Genomic DNA, 20218 nt, shown 5'->3' with positions numbered 1-20218 from the left:
AGACAGACAGACACTATTACTGCATTAAGATCTATTTGAGTAGCAAAGTAAAAAAAATCTGTGTAAATCCTGTTGTTATGAGTCCCTCTGTTGGACAGAATAGTAATGACACAATAGGTGAGCGTCTTTTGCTCTTATGCCTTAAATTTTTCTCAAAACATTTTCTTTCACATCTCGGGAGGTTTTGAATGGAGAACAAAACATTTTCGAGGACATATTTAGCAGGGGACACGTTTCCACATCTGGTCATATTTCTGTAAATAGCATACTGTTCATACTGCTCATACTAAACCTTGCCCCAAAAGCAGTATGAATTATCTAAACTACTGAGTATGAGAAGAATCTGGTTCGTCCTGATACTGTTGCTTAATTCAAGTCCACCACGGAAATGAGAGTTTGAAATACTAGTGTGTCGTTAGATAGGTGAACAAGATTAATGCACAGACTACATTAACAACTTAATTTTCAAAACTTTAAATGCAGACGATGGACAAAATAACAGAAACCCATCACAGTTTGTTAATATCAAGAACTGGCTGCAGAATGCTGTCCTACAAGTCCTGAATGGTTTGTAATTGGATGTTAAAGCTATCTTCAAGAAGAACTTCTCAGATGGATGCAGGAAGTGGAGATCCAGGTAATTTTGATAAAAGTACAAAAATTTAAAGTCATTTTTTCATCTTTTGTGACTGTTACAAGTGCAGTTTGTAAATACTATTTGGCCTTTTTTGCCTTTTAAGTTATGCATTATGTTGCTTTCTAATCTCACGTATGAAATCCCTAATATTAAGAGCCTTTATAGATTCAATATGCATTTAATTGGCAATTAATCTAATATGACTGGGTTTGTAATTGTGATTTTGTTGAATAACACCAGCGAAATCAAATAAAAAATATAATAGGTAAATAACTCAATGCCAACACATGGAGCAGCAGAAAAATGATCTGGTAGTTTATTAAGGCTTTAGCAAACTAAACACAAACTAAGTCAGTCCAAGTGGAGTGCCTGGTGAGTCTGAAAACCTTTTATATCCTATTCTTCTTCTACCTTGTAACCTAGTGGTTTAGGAACTGAACTAGTAATCAGAAGGTCGCTGGTTCAAGCCCCACCACGGCCAGATTTCTGCTGTTGGTTAACCCTCAATTGCTCAGACTTTATACTGTCACTGTACTGTAAGTGGCTTTGGATAAAAGGCATCTGCTAAATGCCAAAAAATACCTTATTTGTTACAGTTTAGCAAAGACTTAAACAGGCTGTTTTTTGTTTACATCATCTAAATACCTTTGTTTATTTAAATACATTAATATTTTTGTCTAATTTGACATAATTTAACCACCACTATCTATTAGATGCACATTTTTTGTGTGAACCCAAAGGATTCTAGTCCTTGTTATTTTCAGCTAAACGCTTATTTTTTTTACTGAATACTTTATTTCACCAAATGGCCTTAGTTTTGTTACGTGTAAATTGCTATTATCAGCTAAATTATCAGCTAAAAGCAACCTGGTACCTGGTAACCAGCATTAATTTATGTCTGATTCTATTTTACGATTTTCTACTTTTAGGTTGAAGTTTTTATTTAATTTTATTGTTTTAATTTTATTTTTATTAAAATGCAATTTTTAAACATTAGGTCAAACAAGTTTTAAGCCTTGAAATCATTGCAAATATCTTTGACAGCAGTTTAAAATACTTTATCAACCCTTCATCAAAGTTTGTTTAAGATACAAGATACAAAATTAGGAAAGTCACATTAAAAAATGTAAATTGATTTAAGGTGATGCTGCTTAGCCTCTAGCTGATTATCACAGTCTGCTTATGCATCTAAACTTCATTCCACAAGAGAAAAAATGCTATTAAACATATCTCGCAGGAACAGTGACACTATTTTAAATGTGGGTCTTGCGTAAAAAGGTATGTTCACGCCCCGAGATTCGTGTTGTCATTGCCCTGTGAGGATCGACAGCCCCTCAGCACCTGCAAAATGTAACATACTCAAAATGTCATGGCATCTGTAGGACTCACAGCTTCACACCACTGATACCTGCTGACTCCTGATCTTTAAGGTATTTACATCAGCAACAAAGTGTTGTTTTTATTATTGTGTATACTGTAGGTTGTCTTACCTGATAGTCAAATCCATTTATTACAATCTGTTATTATCAGAAGTTTATCTGAAATGCAAATTTGTACATTTTAAAATGATCAGTGTGTGCATTACGTTTGGCAGTTTTTTTTCCTGCATAATTAAACACATAGTTTTCAAACTACATACATTATGGGTTAAAATGTGTGTATATAGAAACATAACATTGTATAATTTTCTTGACTAAAATACAAGAGCATACGTGAGGTCTAAGATGTTTCTCTGCAAACTTGTTTGGTGAGTGACGCCACCCTTGAATACTTGTGAATACTCAGAGAAACTTGTTTAGTGAGTTTAATTCTTTCAGTGTTAAAAAGGAAACAGCCCCCCATACCGTCTACAGGCTATTAAAGTCATTAACATAACATTAGATTTCTTTCTTGAGGTATGGCCTGTTTTACAGCACATTGGATGGTTTACCCATCCTAAAGAATAATTATTTATGGTCAGACAAAATTAAGAATTAATTATTTAATTTCTGACTAGGGTCATCTGAATTAGCACAGGAAGGGCATATACCCTGGACAGGTCACCAGTCCATTGTAGGCCATCACACTCAAACAGTTACCCAATTACTTACATCTACTATAGTGATCAGTCAATCCACTTTCTGTATATATCTGAGAGTTGGGAAGAAACATGAGTACTTAAAATAAATAGGTGATACCTTGCAATGGATTGACACTGTTGGAACAGCACATGAGGTGAGTTAACACAGCTGTGATCTAACACAGCCGGCTGTCAAATGCTGGCTGGAGCTGGCAACAGGGCTGGTTGACCTTATGGGACCGGGAACAGGACTAAGTTGCCACCTGGGACAGAAAACATCATTGAATGGCTATCTGGCAAAGTGAAACTGCCTTTCAAGTAGCTAGAAAGTGTTGTACAATAGCCTTTTGGAACCATAGTGACACCACAGAAGGTCAGGGAACTCACACACTACAGGTCAGCAGTGTCAGATGGAGAATCAGGGCAGGCAGGAAAGAGGTCCAGGAACCAGTACACTGGAAGGTTAGCAAACTCAGCTGGAGGATTTAAACTGGCACTGAAAAAGTCATTAAAACTGCATGGTGGTCACCAAACTTATTTTCCGGTCCATCAGGAAACAGGGAGGTAACCTCTGATACATCAGTTAGCGCAGAAGCAGGGCTGTGCCATCGGGGAACAGGGCTATGACATCATTAGCGCATGGAGGCAACATCTGAACCATCTGTGTGAGCAGAGCCAACCTCACTGGCATCAAGTAGTACGGCAGCGACCTCTGTGTCATTAGGTAGAGCAGTAGCGACCTAGGTGTCATTAGGGAGTGTTGGATCAGAGAGCAGGACTGCAGCATTATGGTGAGTTTGCATGTTCTCCTTGTGTCTGTCTGGGCAGGTCCAATGTTATGCAGCCAGGTCAAATTAAGGCTATTAAAATTAAATTAAAAGTATGAGTGAGTGTGTGTGTATGTGTGTGTGTGTTGGCCCTGTGATGGACTGGCAATCTGTCAGAGTTGTCAGTGCGGTAATGGTAAAATTGTGGTAGGCCAGCCACTCTTGGGAGGGTTCACCACTGTTCCAAGCTTTTTTCATTTATGAATAATGGCTCTTGCTGTGGTTTGCTGGAGTCCCAGATCCACAAAATGAGTAAAGTATCCTTTTCCAGGTGGATTCCTATGACTTTGTTTTGCATTTCTTTAGAAGGTGGCATCATGTGCTAATTTTTGAGACATTTTAGCTAGCTTTATGTTGCCAGACAGGTTCTGTTTAAGTGATCATCACAAAATGGTATTTTAAGAATGCTATTAACTTTTTTTTTTGTTTTCAAGCTAAGATAATCATGAGGGACAGACTGAGTCACCTACAGGCCTTTTCTCGAACCAGCAGCAATTTGGAACTGCAGGAATATGCAGAATCAGTCTCAGACTCAATGAGCAATGTGGATTTGGAAGATGGATTTCATCAGCAGGCCATTATTTTTGATGACAGTGATGTAACGGAGGCTGTGCTTGATGAAGCTCAGGAGACAAGGCGTGAGATTCAGCTCATCAATCTAGATGTTAAACGGCTAAGAGAGCAAAACACACGCATCCTTAGTGAACCGACTCGGACCAGCACCATAAAGCGCAACTCCAATGCTATAGCTACTGACATTAAAACCCGTGGGGAGGACCTGCTGGAACGTCTACGTAAAATAAACTCCCACGCTAAAGAACTCGAGGAGCAGCATGGTATCAATTCAGCTGTAGCCAGAATCGCCCGAACTCAGTATGCTAGCCTGAGCAACAGTTTCCGTGATTCAATGCTGGAATACAACGAGACAGAGATGAGCCATAAGGAAATGTGCAAATCCCATATCCAGAGGCAGATGGAGATTGTGGGGCAGGAGGTGACTGGTGAACACATAGAGGAGATGCTGGAGAATGGCCAGTGGAACGTCTTCAATGGGAACGTCCTCACAGAGGGGAAAACTGTACGGTCTGCACTCAATCAGATTGAAAGTCGGCATCTGGATTTACTGGAGTTAGAGAGCAGAATTCAAAGTGTCCATGAAGTGTTTATGGACGTGGCCATACTTGTGGAAGAGCAGGGGGCCATGACGGATTACATCTTTACCAACGTGCAAAAAATAGATGCCAATGTCGATCAGGGCCTGATAAGACTTGAACGAGCTAAAAGACACAAAAGCAACAATCCATTTAGGAAGATTTTCTGTGGATGCTTTCCTTGTATGAAATGATTTGTTTAACCAAAGATGCTGGACTTTATTAACTGAATGAGAATGATTGTGTGGTCATTTTTGCTTTAGTTTTTCACAAAGTATTCAAACATTAATTCTGAAATGACAGTTATGTGTAATGTTCAGTGAGTATTTAGTTCGCCTCGATAAACAATGTTTTATTTTATTAAGACAGTGGACGGGAACATACAGGGGATGGACAAAATAAAATAATGGCATATTTTGTAAGCATAAATCCAACTGGATATTTTCATTGTTTAGGGGCTTCAGGCTTAAATCAAGCTCAGTTTTCAAGTGCTGTTTCTGGTAAAATGTCTCTGTCTTGTCCTCCATGAATCCTTTAAGGACAATTTAAAACAAATTCAATTAAATGTACTTCACAGGACTGAACATGCTGGCCTATGTCAAAACACTTAAGTATTACAGAACATACAGACATATGAAGGTGCTACTGTTTGTTTTCTTTGTGAACTGGCACATTTTAAACAACAGAAAGTTGCGGCTTTATTTGAGCAAATATGACTGACTTTAACTTTAAGAATTTTAGACAAACAGTTTCTATTTACATTAGTTTCTTATAAGACAAGTAGCTATCATGTAGATAAAGTATTTCAAATGTAACATTCAGGTGTTAGTGTTTACTATTGATACTTATTAATATGTATAAATGTATTAAATTGAAAAAATTGTGTGTATATTTACTAATTATTTATTAGGATTTTAATATTATTTTCTTCACTTTGGTTACATTTATGACAAGACAGAGAGTTACAGGTTACACAAGATTCATCAGTTCAAGTTTAGTGTCAAACACCATCACGGACAATTTTATATCTCCAATTCACCTCACTTGCTGTGGGAGGAAACTGGAGCAACCGGAGGAAACCCACACAGACACAGGGCGAACATGCAAACTCCACACAGAAAGGACCCCAACCGTTCCAGCTGGGAAACCCAGGACCTTCTTGCTGTGCGGTGACAGTGCTATCCAACAAGCCACCATGCTGCCCAATATATATATACAGTATATACAGACAGACAAACAGATAAATAAATAGATAAACCATAGACAACTCAATAACAACCATCAATTTGCTTCAGCTGTGATGTGTTTCATATCCATCATCCGAAGGTGTACTCAAGGTGTGTTAAAACCATGGTGAAAACTAATAAGCTATTACATAACCTAAGAGAGGAGATACTTTCATTGCACGAAAAACGAGTTTAAGATCATTTCCAAAGAATGATCTTCCCCCAAGAATTTTGACATTATATTATGTGGAAGACATGAGTCCTGTTAAATCTGACATAAAGCTGATTCCACAATCCACCACAAGAACATCATACCAACAGTCAAACATGGTGTTGATAGTGTGATGGTCCAGGGCTGCAGGACCTGGAGGAATAATGGAACCATGAATTCTGCTCTCTATCGGGAAATCCTGAAGGAGAAGGTCCGCCCTTCAGTCAGTAACCTACAGCTGAAGTGCAGTAGGGTTATGCAGCAGGACGATGATCCGAGGCACACAAGCAAGTCCACCTCTGAATGGATCAGAAGAAACAAGATTAAGGTTTTGAATTCAAGTTCTAACTTGAATCCCACTGAGATGCTGTGGCAAGATCTTAAACAAGCAGTTCTTGCTCAGGTGGTGCAGTGGTTAAAACACACGCTGGAACCTGAGCTGGGATCTCGAATACATCGTATCGAACCTCAGCTTTGCCTGCCGGCTGAGGCTGAGCGGCCACATGAACAACGATTGGCCAGTTGTTCAGATATGGGCGGGACTAAGCCGGATGGGGTCTCTCTCATGAATGGTGCAATCTGCTGGCTGATTGATGGCGCCTGCACAGAGATGAGAAAAGAGTGCTGTCAGGGTGTGTCTCTCCGTACACAACGCTGAGCTGCACTGCACTCGTCAAAGTGTAGGTGGTAAGATGCATACGGCATGCTGCCCACGTGTCGGAGGGGGCGTGGGTTAGCTTCGTTCTCCTCAATCAGAGCAGGGATCAGCATCGGTGGAGAGGAGGCATGACGCAATCGGGCAATTGGACGCGCTAAAAATAGAGAAAAAGGGGAGAAAATGCATAAACAAAATATAGATATATATAAAAACCTCCAATGTAGCTAAATTAAAACAATTCTGCAAAGTAGAGTGGGCCAAAATTAAAACTCATTGCAAGTTACTGCGAACCTTTGATTACAGTTGTTACTGCCAAGGGTGGCACAACCAGTTTTGGTTTCAGGGGACAATGACTTTTTCACATGGTTGATGTAGGTTTTAAATAAATATTTATCTTCAAATAAATAGAATAATCATTAAAAGCTGGATTTTGTGTTTACTCGTGTTGTCTTTATCTTCTATTAAAATTGGTTGGATAATTTGAAATACGACATGTGACAAATGAGCAAAAATAGAGGAAAATAGGTGAACATACTTTTTCACAGCCTAAATGCTGCCTATTTTAAGATTACTCTATTACTAACTTAAACAGACCCGTGATTTCAGAGAAATATAAATTTGATATTTTGGAACAGTGAGTGAAAACCCCGGTCACGCCGTGTGTGGGCTAAACCCACGCCAGTTTCCCCCGCTTACTCAATTACGGGACGTGAATCTTGCTCACACACACGCACACACACACTCACACACACACACACACACACTCACACACACACAGTCACGCCCCTCTGCGCTCACATGGCTTAGAAAAGTCGCGGTCGAAAGTCGGGCTGCATCGAACATCAGACCACAGACAGAAACTACAGCAGTGAGGTAAGAGCGCGCAGTTCTTATGAATGCATACACTTGTTATATTAGTAATGTTATATTGTTTTAAACAGATATACAGCTCTAAATACATCAATTTATTTAAAACATCTTATTTATCCACACTCACAACCCTGTATAACTTTACAGAACCACAGAGTAGTTTTAAAGACTAGAATTACCACAATCATACTCAGTAAGAGTAGTACTTTACTGGTTTGGCTTATGTATGATTATGGATGGATGATTATTTAAAAGGGCAGCTAGGTGGCTCGGTGGGTAGCACAAAAAGGTCCTGAGTTCGATCCCCAGGTGGGGTGGTCCGGGTCATTTCTGTGTGGAGTTTGCATGTTCTCCCCGTGTCTGCGTGGGTTTCCTCCGGGAGCTCCGGTTTCCTCCCACAGTCCAAAAACATGCAGTCAGGTTAATTGGAGACACTGAATTGCCCTATAGGTGAATAGGTGTGTGTATGTGTGTCTGCCCTGCAATGGACTGGCGTCCTGTCCAGGGTGTTACTGTGTGCCTTGCGCCCATTGAAAAGTTGGGATAGGCTTTTTATTAACTTATTCTGTTTTGCTCTTATTGGCTTATGCAGTTTGTGTAAATACTAAAGAAGCAGTGTGTCTCCGGACCCACCGTGACATTGACTTAGATAAATAATTGTGTAAATGTGTACTGCCCAGCAGTGGATTAGCTTTTTGTTCACTGGACCAGTGGATCAACAACACCCCAACCAGGATATAGTCGGTTAGTGAGAATCAATGCATAAAGGGCTTTCAGTCTTTCAGGTGATGACTCTTGATGACTTTTGATGTTGGCTTCCATATACAGTATAAACTGATTGGTCAAATTTGGAATTACATTCATACCTTTTAACATAGCTTTTATGATTATATAGTATAAATGGTTTGACATATCACCCCCCAACTTTTAGAGACTTTAGGATTAAAAAAGCTAAATTTATTTTAAAAAGTAATAATAATTTTGATGAACTGAAAATGTATTTACATACATAAGAAATTGTGGAGTAATTTGACGTCAGGTGTGTAATTTTATAATTGTAAATAAATAATATTGTACATGGTTTTGTTACTTTCCTTCTAAATTCTTTCCAAAATCTGGCCACCCGAGTGCAAAAGTTCACGCTATGCTCCTGAAAAAGACACATACATGTGGGTGCTACTTTTACTTTGGGTACCAATGCCGGTGTCTGTTTTTGGTAGATGTGCTCAGACATAGAGCGTGGCACAGTGGCGGGAAGTTCTGGCAACGGCAAGCTAAGACAGTGGCTAATTGAGCAGGTGGACACTGGAAAATACACAGGACTGGTGTGGGAGAACGAGGAGAAGACCGTGTTTCGCATCCCTTGGAAACGTGCAGGGAAACAAGACTATAACCAGGATGAGGATGCAGCACTCTTTAAGGTAAAATAATAAATGAGAGGAGAGCAATATTTATGAGCAACTAAGCTCAAGTACTTTCACAATGAGTACCATCTGATCAGGAATCTTTATGGATATCAGGACCCATATAAGTCATGGTCACGGTGGCATGGTGGCATAGCTGGTAGACTGGGTGTCACACAGCCACATGGGTCCTAGCCAGCAATCTGCCTTCCAATGTGTGCTGCCCTACAATACAGAGTTCAGGGTATGTTCTTGTGTTGTACCCAGTGTTTCCAGATAGTTCTGGACCTCCATGACCCAGACCAGGATAAAGCAATAATTCATTTCATGTATTTATTTTCATCAACCACTTTATCCTAGTCAGGGTTGCACCGGGTCTGGTTCCACTGGAAAACACTGGGTTCAAGGCAGGAATATCCTGGACAGGGTGCCAGTTCATCATAGGGCTTTGGCCACCCACCCATTCTCAGGTATATCCAATCATGCTGGTCGGTTCGAACCTGGATCTGGTGGTGGGCTAGCCTAATCCAATAGACCTTTGTGCTTTGAACTTTGAACAATTTTATTATCTTTATTTCCTACTGGGTCACTAGGACTGAGACTAAGATTATTATTAGACTGAGATTATTGAGTATTATATACTATGGGTAGATTAACTGGTTGTAATATCATTTCAAGCAGCTGATTTTTGCCATTTGACCCACCATTGGTACACTTGTAACCAAGACTTGTAAATTGGGTGAGCTTTCTCTGTGGACTGTCTAGACTAATATTTTTATCCATTCTGTAGGCTTGGGCTTTGTTTAAAGGGAAGTACCGTGAGGGCATTGACAAACCAGACCCACCCACATGGAAAACACGCCTTCGCTGTGCCCTAAACAAGAGCAATGACTTTGAAGAACTGCTGGAGCGAAGTCAGTTCGACATTTCAGACCCTTATAAAGTTTACCGAATTATTCCAGAAGGTGCCAAAAAAGGCAAGTCACATGAATTTATTATTAAATATAGATATTCTATAGACATTTTAGGGCAAATCATAACAGGAATTACATTTATTTATATTTTACCCTGTTTTTTTTTGTTTACTAACCATCATCCAAACAACTTTTCCATTATAGGCTCCAGATCTCTAGAGGACACGACATCAAGCTCAAGCCCTCCCAGTTATTCACTACACCCCTCCTATGCACCCCTCCAGAATCAAGTAGGAGTTACGATAAAAACACTTACACTGACATATGTTTAAGAATATATCTATAAAAAGTTAATCTGTGTTTTTCATGCAGATGTGCAGCTTCATTTCTTCTGCAGAAAGGAGTTGGAGGGATTACCTCTCGGATAAGAACGCGATGACCGACATCCCCTACAATCAGAATCCATACACCCCTCGCTGGGAAACAGGTATACTGCAGATATATCAGTACATATTCCAGCATTTTAAACCAAATATATATTATTGTCAAAAGTATTTGTACAACTCATTAGTGTAAGGGAGTGTAAGGGCCTCCAATTTTCTAAGAAGGCTTCTCAAATGATTTTGCAGTGTCTTGTGGAAGTTTAAATCTGGATTGCAATAAATGCTCCAATTAATTATTTATTCAGCATTTTAATTTAAGAGGTGTTTAGTAAGAATAGGGTCTGGACTCTGGATGTTTAAGTTCTTTCATACACAACTTTGTGCAAAGACACACAATCAAGCTGGCACAGAAAATGGCTTATTGTTTTTATTATTGTTTGTATGAAAGGATACCAGTTCAGTGGCTCCTTCTACAGCTGCAGTGCCTCAGAGCCCCTGTCCTCTGCCTATACGCTAGATTCTGGCATGAAATCAGCAGAAGCCATGGCTCTCTCAGGTAAACATAAACACACGTGAATATATAGTATAGTTACAAGTTCACATACACGTGTAATAAGCATGCATGCCATGATGGTTTTGGAATAGAAATGCTTTGAAAAGTGATTTATATACAGTGGTACCTTGAAACTCAACGTCAATTGGTTCTGGGAGTGGCGTTGAGTTTCAAAGTATTTTTTTCCATAAGGATGTATGGAAAACCTGGTAATACGTTCCATGGTCCCGTGGAACTGCATATATTTTAGGCTAATGTAAAATAATAGGGTTGTTTTTGACACACACTGAAAATAACACAAATATAATATAAAAAACACTAAAATAAAAAGCATACTCTCACAATTTCTCAGAAGCTCGAGCTGTAACACAAGTTTAAAAGTGAAACAGGAGGAAAATCCAGATCAACACAGATACATGTGGAGCTTTCAGAGTGAATTTGACGGTTATTCCACACAAATGTTCATTCGTCTCGTATTCGCACTTTGATGACGTTTTAGTGCACCGCTCAAGCCGAGCGCTGAACAAAGCGACTGTTCATTATTAATTTGAAATTAAATAAATACATTTTTAAAAAACAACTGAACACGTTGAGTTTAAGGGAGACATTAAGTTTAAGAGTACACATTTATTTAAATAAGATTTTGAGTTTAGGGGATGTTGAGTTACAAGGTACACTGTATTTATTACTATACATACAGTACATACATGTATGCGGTAAAAGTCTTGCGAAACACATTTACACGCAAATGAAAACACATTTACAAATTTAGGTTCTTCAGGAAGTTTGTTGGTGTTTTTTAATATAACAAAATCTGTTGGGTAAAAAAGTAAAAAGTTAAATTTTGTAGCATGACCCCTGATTCCTTGTAGTTGTTGGTGACACCTCTGTGTCTCCATATACAAGGCAGATGAAACTGAACCAGTTCTATTCCTGCCAAGGTAAAGAAAAAACCCAAATGGTAACTTCATACAGAGAGGAAATTTCTTTGTATATTTAAATGTATTTTATATACCACTAACAAGCAATATTGGCATTATTTAAAAATCTCTAGTACATGGCGATAATATTTAATTTGTGTATTCTAGGGGCTAAGAAACTCTGGCCTGTGTTACCACACAATTATACCATTAATCCTTAGTCACCAGTGACCACTTGAGAGTTTCTAAATGGGCTTTTACTTCAATCAAGAGTTAGATATCTCTGATATGGTCAGACCAACCAGCACAAAGACATTTACCAATTCTAACCAAGAGTATCAATAATTCTGGAGCTGACTGCATGGACAACTGTTCTGTATTTGTATTATGTTGTTTGACTGCAGGTACACTGTTCCCCTTATATGAATGTAATTCTTTCATTAAATGTAAACTAATTATATTTATATTTGTAAAGTTTAAATTTTATCCTTATTTCCTTTTACATGTACATTAATGTAGTAAATAAAATGATCCAATAAGAATCTTTCATACACTGTAGATGCTGTGAATAGAAATCAATGTGAGAAGCACTGGAAGATTTTTTTTAACTTACCATTCTAGGCACCATTGTTTATTCCTTCCTTCTGCTCTTCCCTTTCTGCTCAGATTACCGGCTCCATGTGACTGTGTATTTCCGGGATACCCTTGTGCGAGAGATGACTGTGACCAGTCTGGAAGGTTGTGTGCTGGGTGTGAGCCGGGATGAGTTACCTTATGGAGGAGCTTCTCAAGGCCCAGACTTTGTTGAGCTTCCACAGGTCGAACACAGCTCTCTTGAGCATGGGGTCCTGCTGTGGATGGCACCTGATGGGCTGTATGCCCGGCGCCGGTGCCCCTGTAGGGTGTACTGGGAAGGAGCTTACACACCTACTGGCAACAAACACAACAAACTAGAGAGAGAGCAGAGCTGCAGACTTCTGGACACGCAGATGTTTATTACAGGTTAGAAATGAATAACTAATATTTAACTGTGACTTAAGTGACAAGTTTTATACACTAGTAATTTTCAACCAAGAATCCTTACATTTTATCATTCAGAATTAATTATATTAAACAGTAGCAACTACATTAACAAAGTACTGGATAAATGATAGTGTTAGGATTTTTTGTATTTTTAAAAAGACAATGCTGAATTTGACCTATTTGTCATTTACTGCTGTGGTTTTACTTGCTTGCTATATGCACACAAACAATATATTATTTATAACTGAACATATATAACCTTAAGACAGTGGAAAGGTCACATATTTTTGTTGCTGGGAATTCACCTCTGAGATAAGACCACTAGAGTATCTCAGTTCATTACAGTAAATAAGTTCATTGAGACTTACAGTAAACATTTAACCACACTACATGCAGGATACAATATACCACAACACACTTTATTTATGTGCTACAGCAGCCGCCCACCCGTCTCACGTCATGCTTGACTGGCTGCAGTACATCTGCATGTATGAACACAGGACTTTCCACTGTTCTAATGAAATTCTTAAAAATGAACTTCTTATAGCTATGATGATTGGTCCCTCTCATTCTTCATTCAGGAGACTTATAAGATTGTATATACCATTTCACCAGGACATTTGATTAATGACTGAAATACTACATTGACTTGCAGGGAAAACAAACTGAAAAAACTGCAAAACCCCTCAACCTTATAAGAACATTGATGTTTGAGAAATCAATTCAAGAAATTTACCATTAGCAAGCATGGTTATGTAAATACCTTAAACTCACAGTTTAGTTAAATGACACTTCTGAGAAATGATTCCAGTAAAAGTACTTCATAAGAATCGAATCATCCTTGGTGAAGTTGGGTTAAAGAAGGTTGTGAAAAACTGTATGTCATTAATTAGCTAAATATTACAATAAAAAGATATAAAGTTCTTATAAATATTTATCTTTATTACTTTGTGCTTTAAGACTCCCTAATTCAAACTGGGGCAAACACAGTGGCTCGGTGGGTAGCACTGTCGCCTGACAGCGAGAAGGTCCTGGGTTCGATCCCCAGGCGGGGCAGTCCGGGTCCTTTCTGTGTGGAGTTTGCATGTTCTCCCCGTGTCTGCGTGGGTTTTCTCCGGGAGCTCCGGTTTCCTCCCACAGTCCAAAAACATGCAGTCAGGTTAATTGGAGACACTGAATTACCCTATAGGTGTATGTGTGTGTGTGACTGCCCTGCGATGGACTGGTGTCCCGTCCAGGGTGTTACTGTGTGCCTTGCACCCATCAAAAAGCTGGGATAGTCTCCAGCATCACCCCCCTCCCCCCGCGACCCTGATTGGATAAGCGGTTAAGAAAGTGAGTGAGTGAGTAATTTAAACTGCCTAATCGCACCAAGCATTAAGCTAGAGGCAAAGCAAGGTTGAACATATTACTATACACACAGGAGTCAATTAATTTGCTATTTTATTGAAAACACATTTTTATTTGTGAAATTAAGCTTATTGATAAAAAATTTACAGCATTTTTGCTTATCTTAATGATTATAGATACCAATATTTCCAGAGCTGCCTGGATATATAACAGTAAAAAATCTATATTAATGATAATATGATTTAAACAAATTCTATCCTACGAAGTTAAAAAACAAAAAATATGAATTCATTATATTAGGCCAGATAATTATAGGCCATATAAAGACATATTTACATTTACATTTTTGGCATTTAGCAGAGGCTCTTATCCAGAGCGACTTACAGAAATGCTTCCATAGTAAACATTACCTTACTCTAGTTTAAGTAAACAACAGTCCAAGAACACAAATCTGCTGAAACACTTTTAAAACCAAATTAGGAAATTATTAAGATCATTAGTAAGTAAGCTTAAGTGCTTAGTAAAGAGGTGATAAAGGTTTTTAATTGTCTTTTGACAGCAAGAGACTCAGATGTTCGGACAGAGGAAGTTCGTTTCACCACTTAGGTGCAAGTACAGAGAAGAGCCCTGATGATCGTCTTCCTCGAGTCCTGGGTGGAGGATCAAGTCGGGCGAGACTAGTGGCTCGGAGGTTGCGTGATACAGAGCGGGATTTGATTAGACCTTGAAGGTAGCGTAGGGCTGGTCCATTTTTGGCTTTGTAGGCAGGCATCAGTGTTTTAAACTGAATGCATGCAGCTACAGGAAGCCAGTGAAGAGAACGCAGCAGTTGGGTGATGATGTGGCAGTGTTTAGGTTTAAGAAACAGGCGAGCTGCAAAAAGGAACAAAATATTCCTTTTTATATGATACACCTGATATAACACTGATACACTTTAAATAGAGAGTGAAAATACACCAGGACAGGGCCCCAATCCAAACCATGCTGCTTTGTGGCACTCGACCACTATGCTACTCCACACTGTGCTATCCACAAGATTTGAATATCAACTTACAAATATAAGTGGTATATTTAAGTATAAACATTCTCAAAATCCAGTTGTTCACAATATCTACTTTACACGTTTGATTTGTTTTTCTCAGCACTGGACTGTTTTCATTTTTTTCACTGCAGTGTTTTTCTTTCTCTGTGTTTCAGAGTTACAAAGCTACGCTCTACATGCACGTCCTCCACCCTCTCCTCAGGTCTTTCTGTTCTTTGAGGATGAGAGCACAGAGCTACAGAGACCAGAAAGAACTCTTACAATCCAGGTATTGAGTTAAAACACAATTATGATAAACCTGTGCAGTTAAGCAAGCATTTAATGTACTTGTGTTTAAAAAAACGACTAAATATCTGCATAAAATAATTAACTGGTTTAAATGCACTTCAATAGTTTAATAATGTCATGAAATTAAAAGTTTATTTAGTTTTTTGCTGCTTCTGTATTTTGGGGTCACCACTGGATCTAGTCCACATACCACACTTGGCAGTTTTTTTGCTGCCCTTCCTGATGCAACCCACCTGTTGTATCTGGGCTTGAGATCAGTACTGAACCTTTCAATGGCTAGGCTGTTTCAGATCAGGCTTATTTGGACCCAAGGCTACTGATGCCTATAACACTGCTGGGATGCAAATTTCCAATTTGCTGATTACAGGATTACAGGAACACAGTTATGTGGCTCTATTGTTTTGTTCATGATTTGTCTGAGAAATGTCTGTTTGCCATATCGAAGTTTAACTCTAACCAGTTACATTTCTTGCATGCACAGATGTGGATCAATTCAGAGTATCTGTATTATTGTGATGAACAACCTGATTACTTGGCTAAAGCACTGGAGTCTTATCTAACCTTTTTAATAGCTTTAATCTGATTTTATCTAAATAGTTTGCTGTTTACAGGACCACTTGTATTATTTGCTAACTGCTATTAATAATCATGCTATTAGCATGTACGCTAATGTACTCAGTTACTAGTTTTTTTTTCAAGAAGCCTTTTTTTTTATCTTGCTTTAGGTGGAACCCCTGTTTGCACGCCAGCTTCTCTATTTTACCCACCCAAGCAGCATGAACTACATTCGCAACCACAACATTTCACCTCCGACTCCGGAGCACATGATTTCTTCTAGTCAGGACTTCCATAGAGTCATCAGTCATCATCACAGCAATGGACTGTAAAATCAGCCTAAACACAAAAACTGCAGTTTGATAACATTTTTAAATGCACTGAAGGACAAAGATATCTGCAAGTAATGCAGTACAATGGTTCATTTTTACGCTAGCAAAAAATCAACTTTACCTGTGATTGTCTCTGAAGACAGAAAAGCAGGTGGACTTATTGAATGTTTACTAAAGCACAGGAACAACTGTACATTACTTACATTTGATATTTTTTTTAAATAGTTATTTTTATAATCCTTTATGTTGTTATAAATGTGGGCTTTGTGATAAAACAGTATTAAACTTTCTACAATCAAAGCATAACTGCACTGTCTGATCTCTACATGTGGCACATTATCGACTTTTTACAGACTTGTCCTGCCTACCTTTTACATATTGATAGCAGGTCAGGACGTCTTGTTCGGTTTAAAAACAAAATTATAAATATTACAAGCATTAAAGACAAATAAAATGTTCATTTTAACATGATACATGTGATATAACCCTGATCCACTTGAGTAGAGAGTAAAAATACATCAGCACAGGGCCCCAAGCCATTGATGAGTGACACAGAAACCCAGGATCAAACCCAGGACCTCAGAAACCATGCTGCTTTGTGGCACCTACTCGACCAGCTATCCACTGGTATATCTATCTTTAATATCTACTTTAAAAGTTTGATTTTTTGACATGTTCTGATAAACTCAACATGGTCCAGTTGTTTGATTTCTTGGTAATACATCACTCGGTGAAATTAAGTCTTTGTGGGACATTCCAGACTGTGGTGGGAGTTTAAGGCTTAGATAAGCCATAACATTAAAACCACCTCCTTGTTTCTACACACACTGTCCATTTTATCAGCTCCACTTACCACATAGAAGCAATTATAGTTCTACAATTACTGACTGTAGTCCATCTGTAGTCACATACTTTTTTTAGCCTGCTTTTTAGCAGGACCCCCACAGGACCACCACAGAGCAGGTATTATTTGGGTGGTGGATCATTCTCAGCACTGCAGTGACACTGACATGGTGGTGGTGTGTTAGTGTGTGTTGTGCTGGTATGAGTGGATCAGACACAGCAGTGCTGCTGGAGTTTTTAAATACCGTGTCCACTCACTGCCTACCCTATTAGACCCTCCTGCCTAGTTGGTCCACCTTGTAGATGTAAAGTCAGAGACGATCGCTCATCTATTGCTGCTGTTTGAGTTGGTCATCTTCTAGATCTTCATCAGTGGTCACAGGACGCTGCCCACGGGGCGCTGTTGGTTGGAGTACTATTCTTAGTCCAGCAGTAACATTGAGGTGTTTAAAAACTCCATTAGTGCTGCTGTGTCTGATCCACTCATACCAGCACAACACACACTAACACACCACCCAAATAATACCTGCTCTGTGGGGGTCCTGACCATTGAAGGACAGGGTGAAAGCAGGCTAAAAAGGTATGCAGAGAAATTGATGGACTAAAGTCAGTAATTGTAGAACTACAAAGTGCTTCTATATGGTAAGTGGAGCTGATAAAATGGACTGAGTGTAGAAACAATGAGGCGGTCATAATGTTATGCCTGATCAGTGTATTTTCAGCATTTAGCAGACTTATCAGCATTTGCTTTTATTTAGACTACCAGAATTACAATTATTAGTGAATACAGTGTGAGCAACTGAGGGTTAAGGTGGTGGTGGGGGTCGAACCAGCAACCCTCTGATTACTAGTCCAGTACCGTAAACCACTAAGCTACATACGCTACCACTGCTATTTAATAGTTTATAAGTATGTGGTTTGAGCCAGTTATCAATTGTTTAGGGCTGCTCCACATTTCATCTTGCTGTACTACCATCGCTGTAAACATGGTACTGTATGACCCACATAGTTGCCATTATAAATGTGATTCTGAATAGTTCACACAGGCATAAAGTTAACACACTAAGGAAGAGCAGCACAAGAACAGCAGTATATGGTGCCCTTTGGGAAAGTACATCTCTATATTTACTGAGATATCGGCTTAATACTTTTGTTTCAGCTGGCAGCCAGATTTGAAAATATCCAATTTGTTCCAATATCTCGAGAAATATGGTTAAATGGTTATGAATTGTAAATGTGCCGTTTTTTTTAACCAGAGAGTCATAGGAAATGTACTGTTTGTGCGCTTTTGTGTGAGTGTGTTTGTACATATACGTGAGCACACAGGAAATGTGGTTTCTGACAGGATGGCGATGGTTCATAGACCCGCAGACATTATAAGGAAGGCATCATGACATCACAAAGGAATAGGTACATTTTCAAAGTCGATAAGCATTTGATGACGACAGCTGTGTTCCCAGAGAGGAAACAATGTGTATCCAGTTAACATTTAACAGTCGCTAAATATAAGAATATATGTCTCCACCCAAAGTTGTTTATCAGTCTGTGAACCAAATTCGATAAGGTTTCTCATAACACCGAATAAATAACACAGATGGAAATCACATGGTTAAAAGAAATGTTATCATGGATTGCCTCAAATATTTGTTATTTAATCTAATAGAACATTTACAGCATTTAGCAGAAGCTTTTATCAAAAGCGACTTACACTCATCACTGAATACATTTCAAGCAATTGAGGGTTAAGGGCCTTGCTCAGGGGCCCAACAGTGGCAACCTGGCACAGTACCTTAACCACTGAGCTACCATGGCCTATAGTAATCACACTGGATTTGTGCACATTTAGTGTTTACTTAAATTCAGTGTTAAAAAATTTCATCTATTTAGTGATTAGATGCACAGTTGTGGACAAGCAAAGAAGTACAGCCCTGCCTTCAGATTTTAAGCATGCCCCAGTACAACAAGCAGTACAGAAACGCTCTTGTCCTAATCTATATCTCACAAGGGATGAAAAATTTCATAAAAGTATGCTGGAGTCTTCATAGTCATCAGATGTCAAGCCAGTTTTTCTCTGGAACTGATGTGTTTCACCCACATTGTTACAACACTAACTAATGAAGTACCTGAATGAAACCCACAAAGACAGTGGAGGAACAATCCAATCTTTGAACAGACAGTGGTCAAAGAGAACAATTGATCAGAACGTCTTAAAACTCACAGTGTAGTAAATATCAATCAAAACCAAACATCTAAAGAACATAAACCTGCCCTTATACAGGTAACATGAACAAAGCTCAAACTATCTTCAAACTATTCTGGAATTAATTGTTAGACATATTTAAAGTAATTTAAGTAAAATACAGTGGCGAGTAAATGTTTGCTCTGCTGGAGTAACACAAAACTAAAAACATGTTAGGATAAACTTCCTTTCTTCCTACGTATAATGGAAAGAAAAGTCACAAAAACTTCCCTTCGCACCTCGTCATACACCCACTCATTTACCTGAAACTACACAACGCTTTGATGAAAATCCTACATTTAAGATGTTCCTTTAAATAGTACAGAGTTAAAAGAGAACTAATAATAGAACTAAGTAAACAAGCCAGGCTTAGTAGTATTCAACAAAAAAGAGCTGGCAATCTTTCAAAAAAAATCGCTAGCTCTGAAGGGTGCCAGTAACTAAACATCACAAAGTGTGAACGAGAATTAAAAGCCATGAATTCATTTCTACTTTTATCATTTATTTACTGCAGCATTTTTACATGTAAACGTGTAATTTGTCCTTTGGAAACATCAACACCATCATATAACTGAAGATTTGTAAGTCATACACTATATGGCTAAAAATATTTGGACACCTGACCATGAGGTTGTTCGACATCCTGATTCATAAGCGAAAGATATTAAACAAAGTGTGATCTTTTCAGCTATAACAGCCACTCTTTTGAGAAGGCTCCTCACATGACTTTAAAG

The 20218-nt window shown here is 38.6% G+C and overlaps 2 protein-coding genes across 2 annotated transcripts; both read left to right on the top strand.

The window, feature by feature from the left end:
- The first annotated feature begins 3959 nt into the window (after nucleotides 1-3959).
- stx11b.1 (syntaxin 11b, tandem duplicate 1) lies at nucleotides 3960-5272 on the top strand. The gene has a single exon (XM_063001433.1). The coding sequence runs from the start codon at nucleotides 3969-3971 to the stop codon at nucleotides 4866-4868; it is 900 nt and encodes a 299-aa protein (XP_062857503.1). The 5' UTR covers nucleotides 3960-3968; the 3' UTR covers nucleotides 4869-5272.
- Nucleotides 5273-8859: 3587 nt separating this feature from the next.
- Nucleotides 8860-16702, top strand: irf4b (interferon regulatory factor 4b). Its single transcript, XM_063001432.1, has 8 exons — nucleotides 8860-9060; nucleotides 9833-10019; nucleotides 10161-10246; nucleotides 10329-10443; nucleotides 10788-10895; nucleotides 12479-12814; nucleotides 15383-15495; nucleotides 16241-16702. Exons 1-8 carry the CDS (start codon nucleotides 8860-8862, stop codon nucleotides 16400-16402), a joined length of 1308 nt encoding a protein of 435 aa, XP_062857502.1. The 3' UTR covers nucleotides 16403-16702.
- The last annotated feature ends 3516 nt before the right edge of the window (nucleotides 16703-20218 follow it).

Source organism: Trichomycterus rosablanca, chromosome 9 (genome assembly GCF_030014385.1).
Source record: "Trichomycterus rosablanca isolate fTriRos1 chromosome 9, fTriRos1.hap1, whole genome shotgun sequence".
NCBI lineage: Eukaryota > Metazoa > Chordata > Actinopteri > Siluriformes > Trichomycteridae > Trichomycterus > Trichomycterus rosablanca.
Note: the sequence above shows the minus strand (reverse complement) of the source record. Positions and strands in the feature narration are given on the sequence as shown.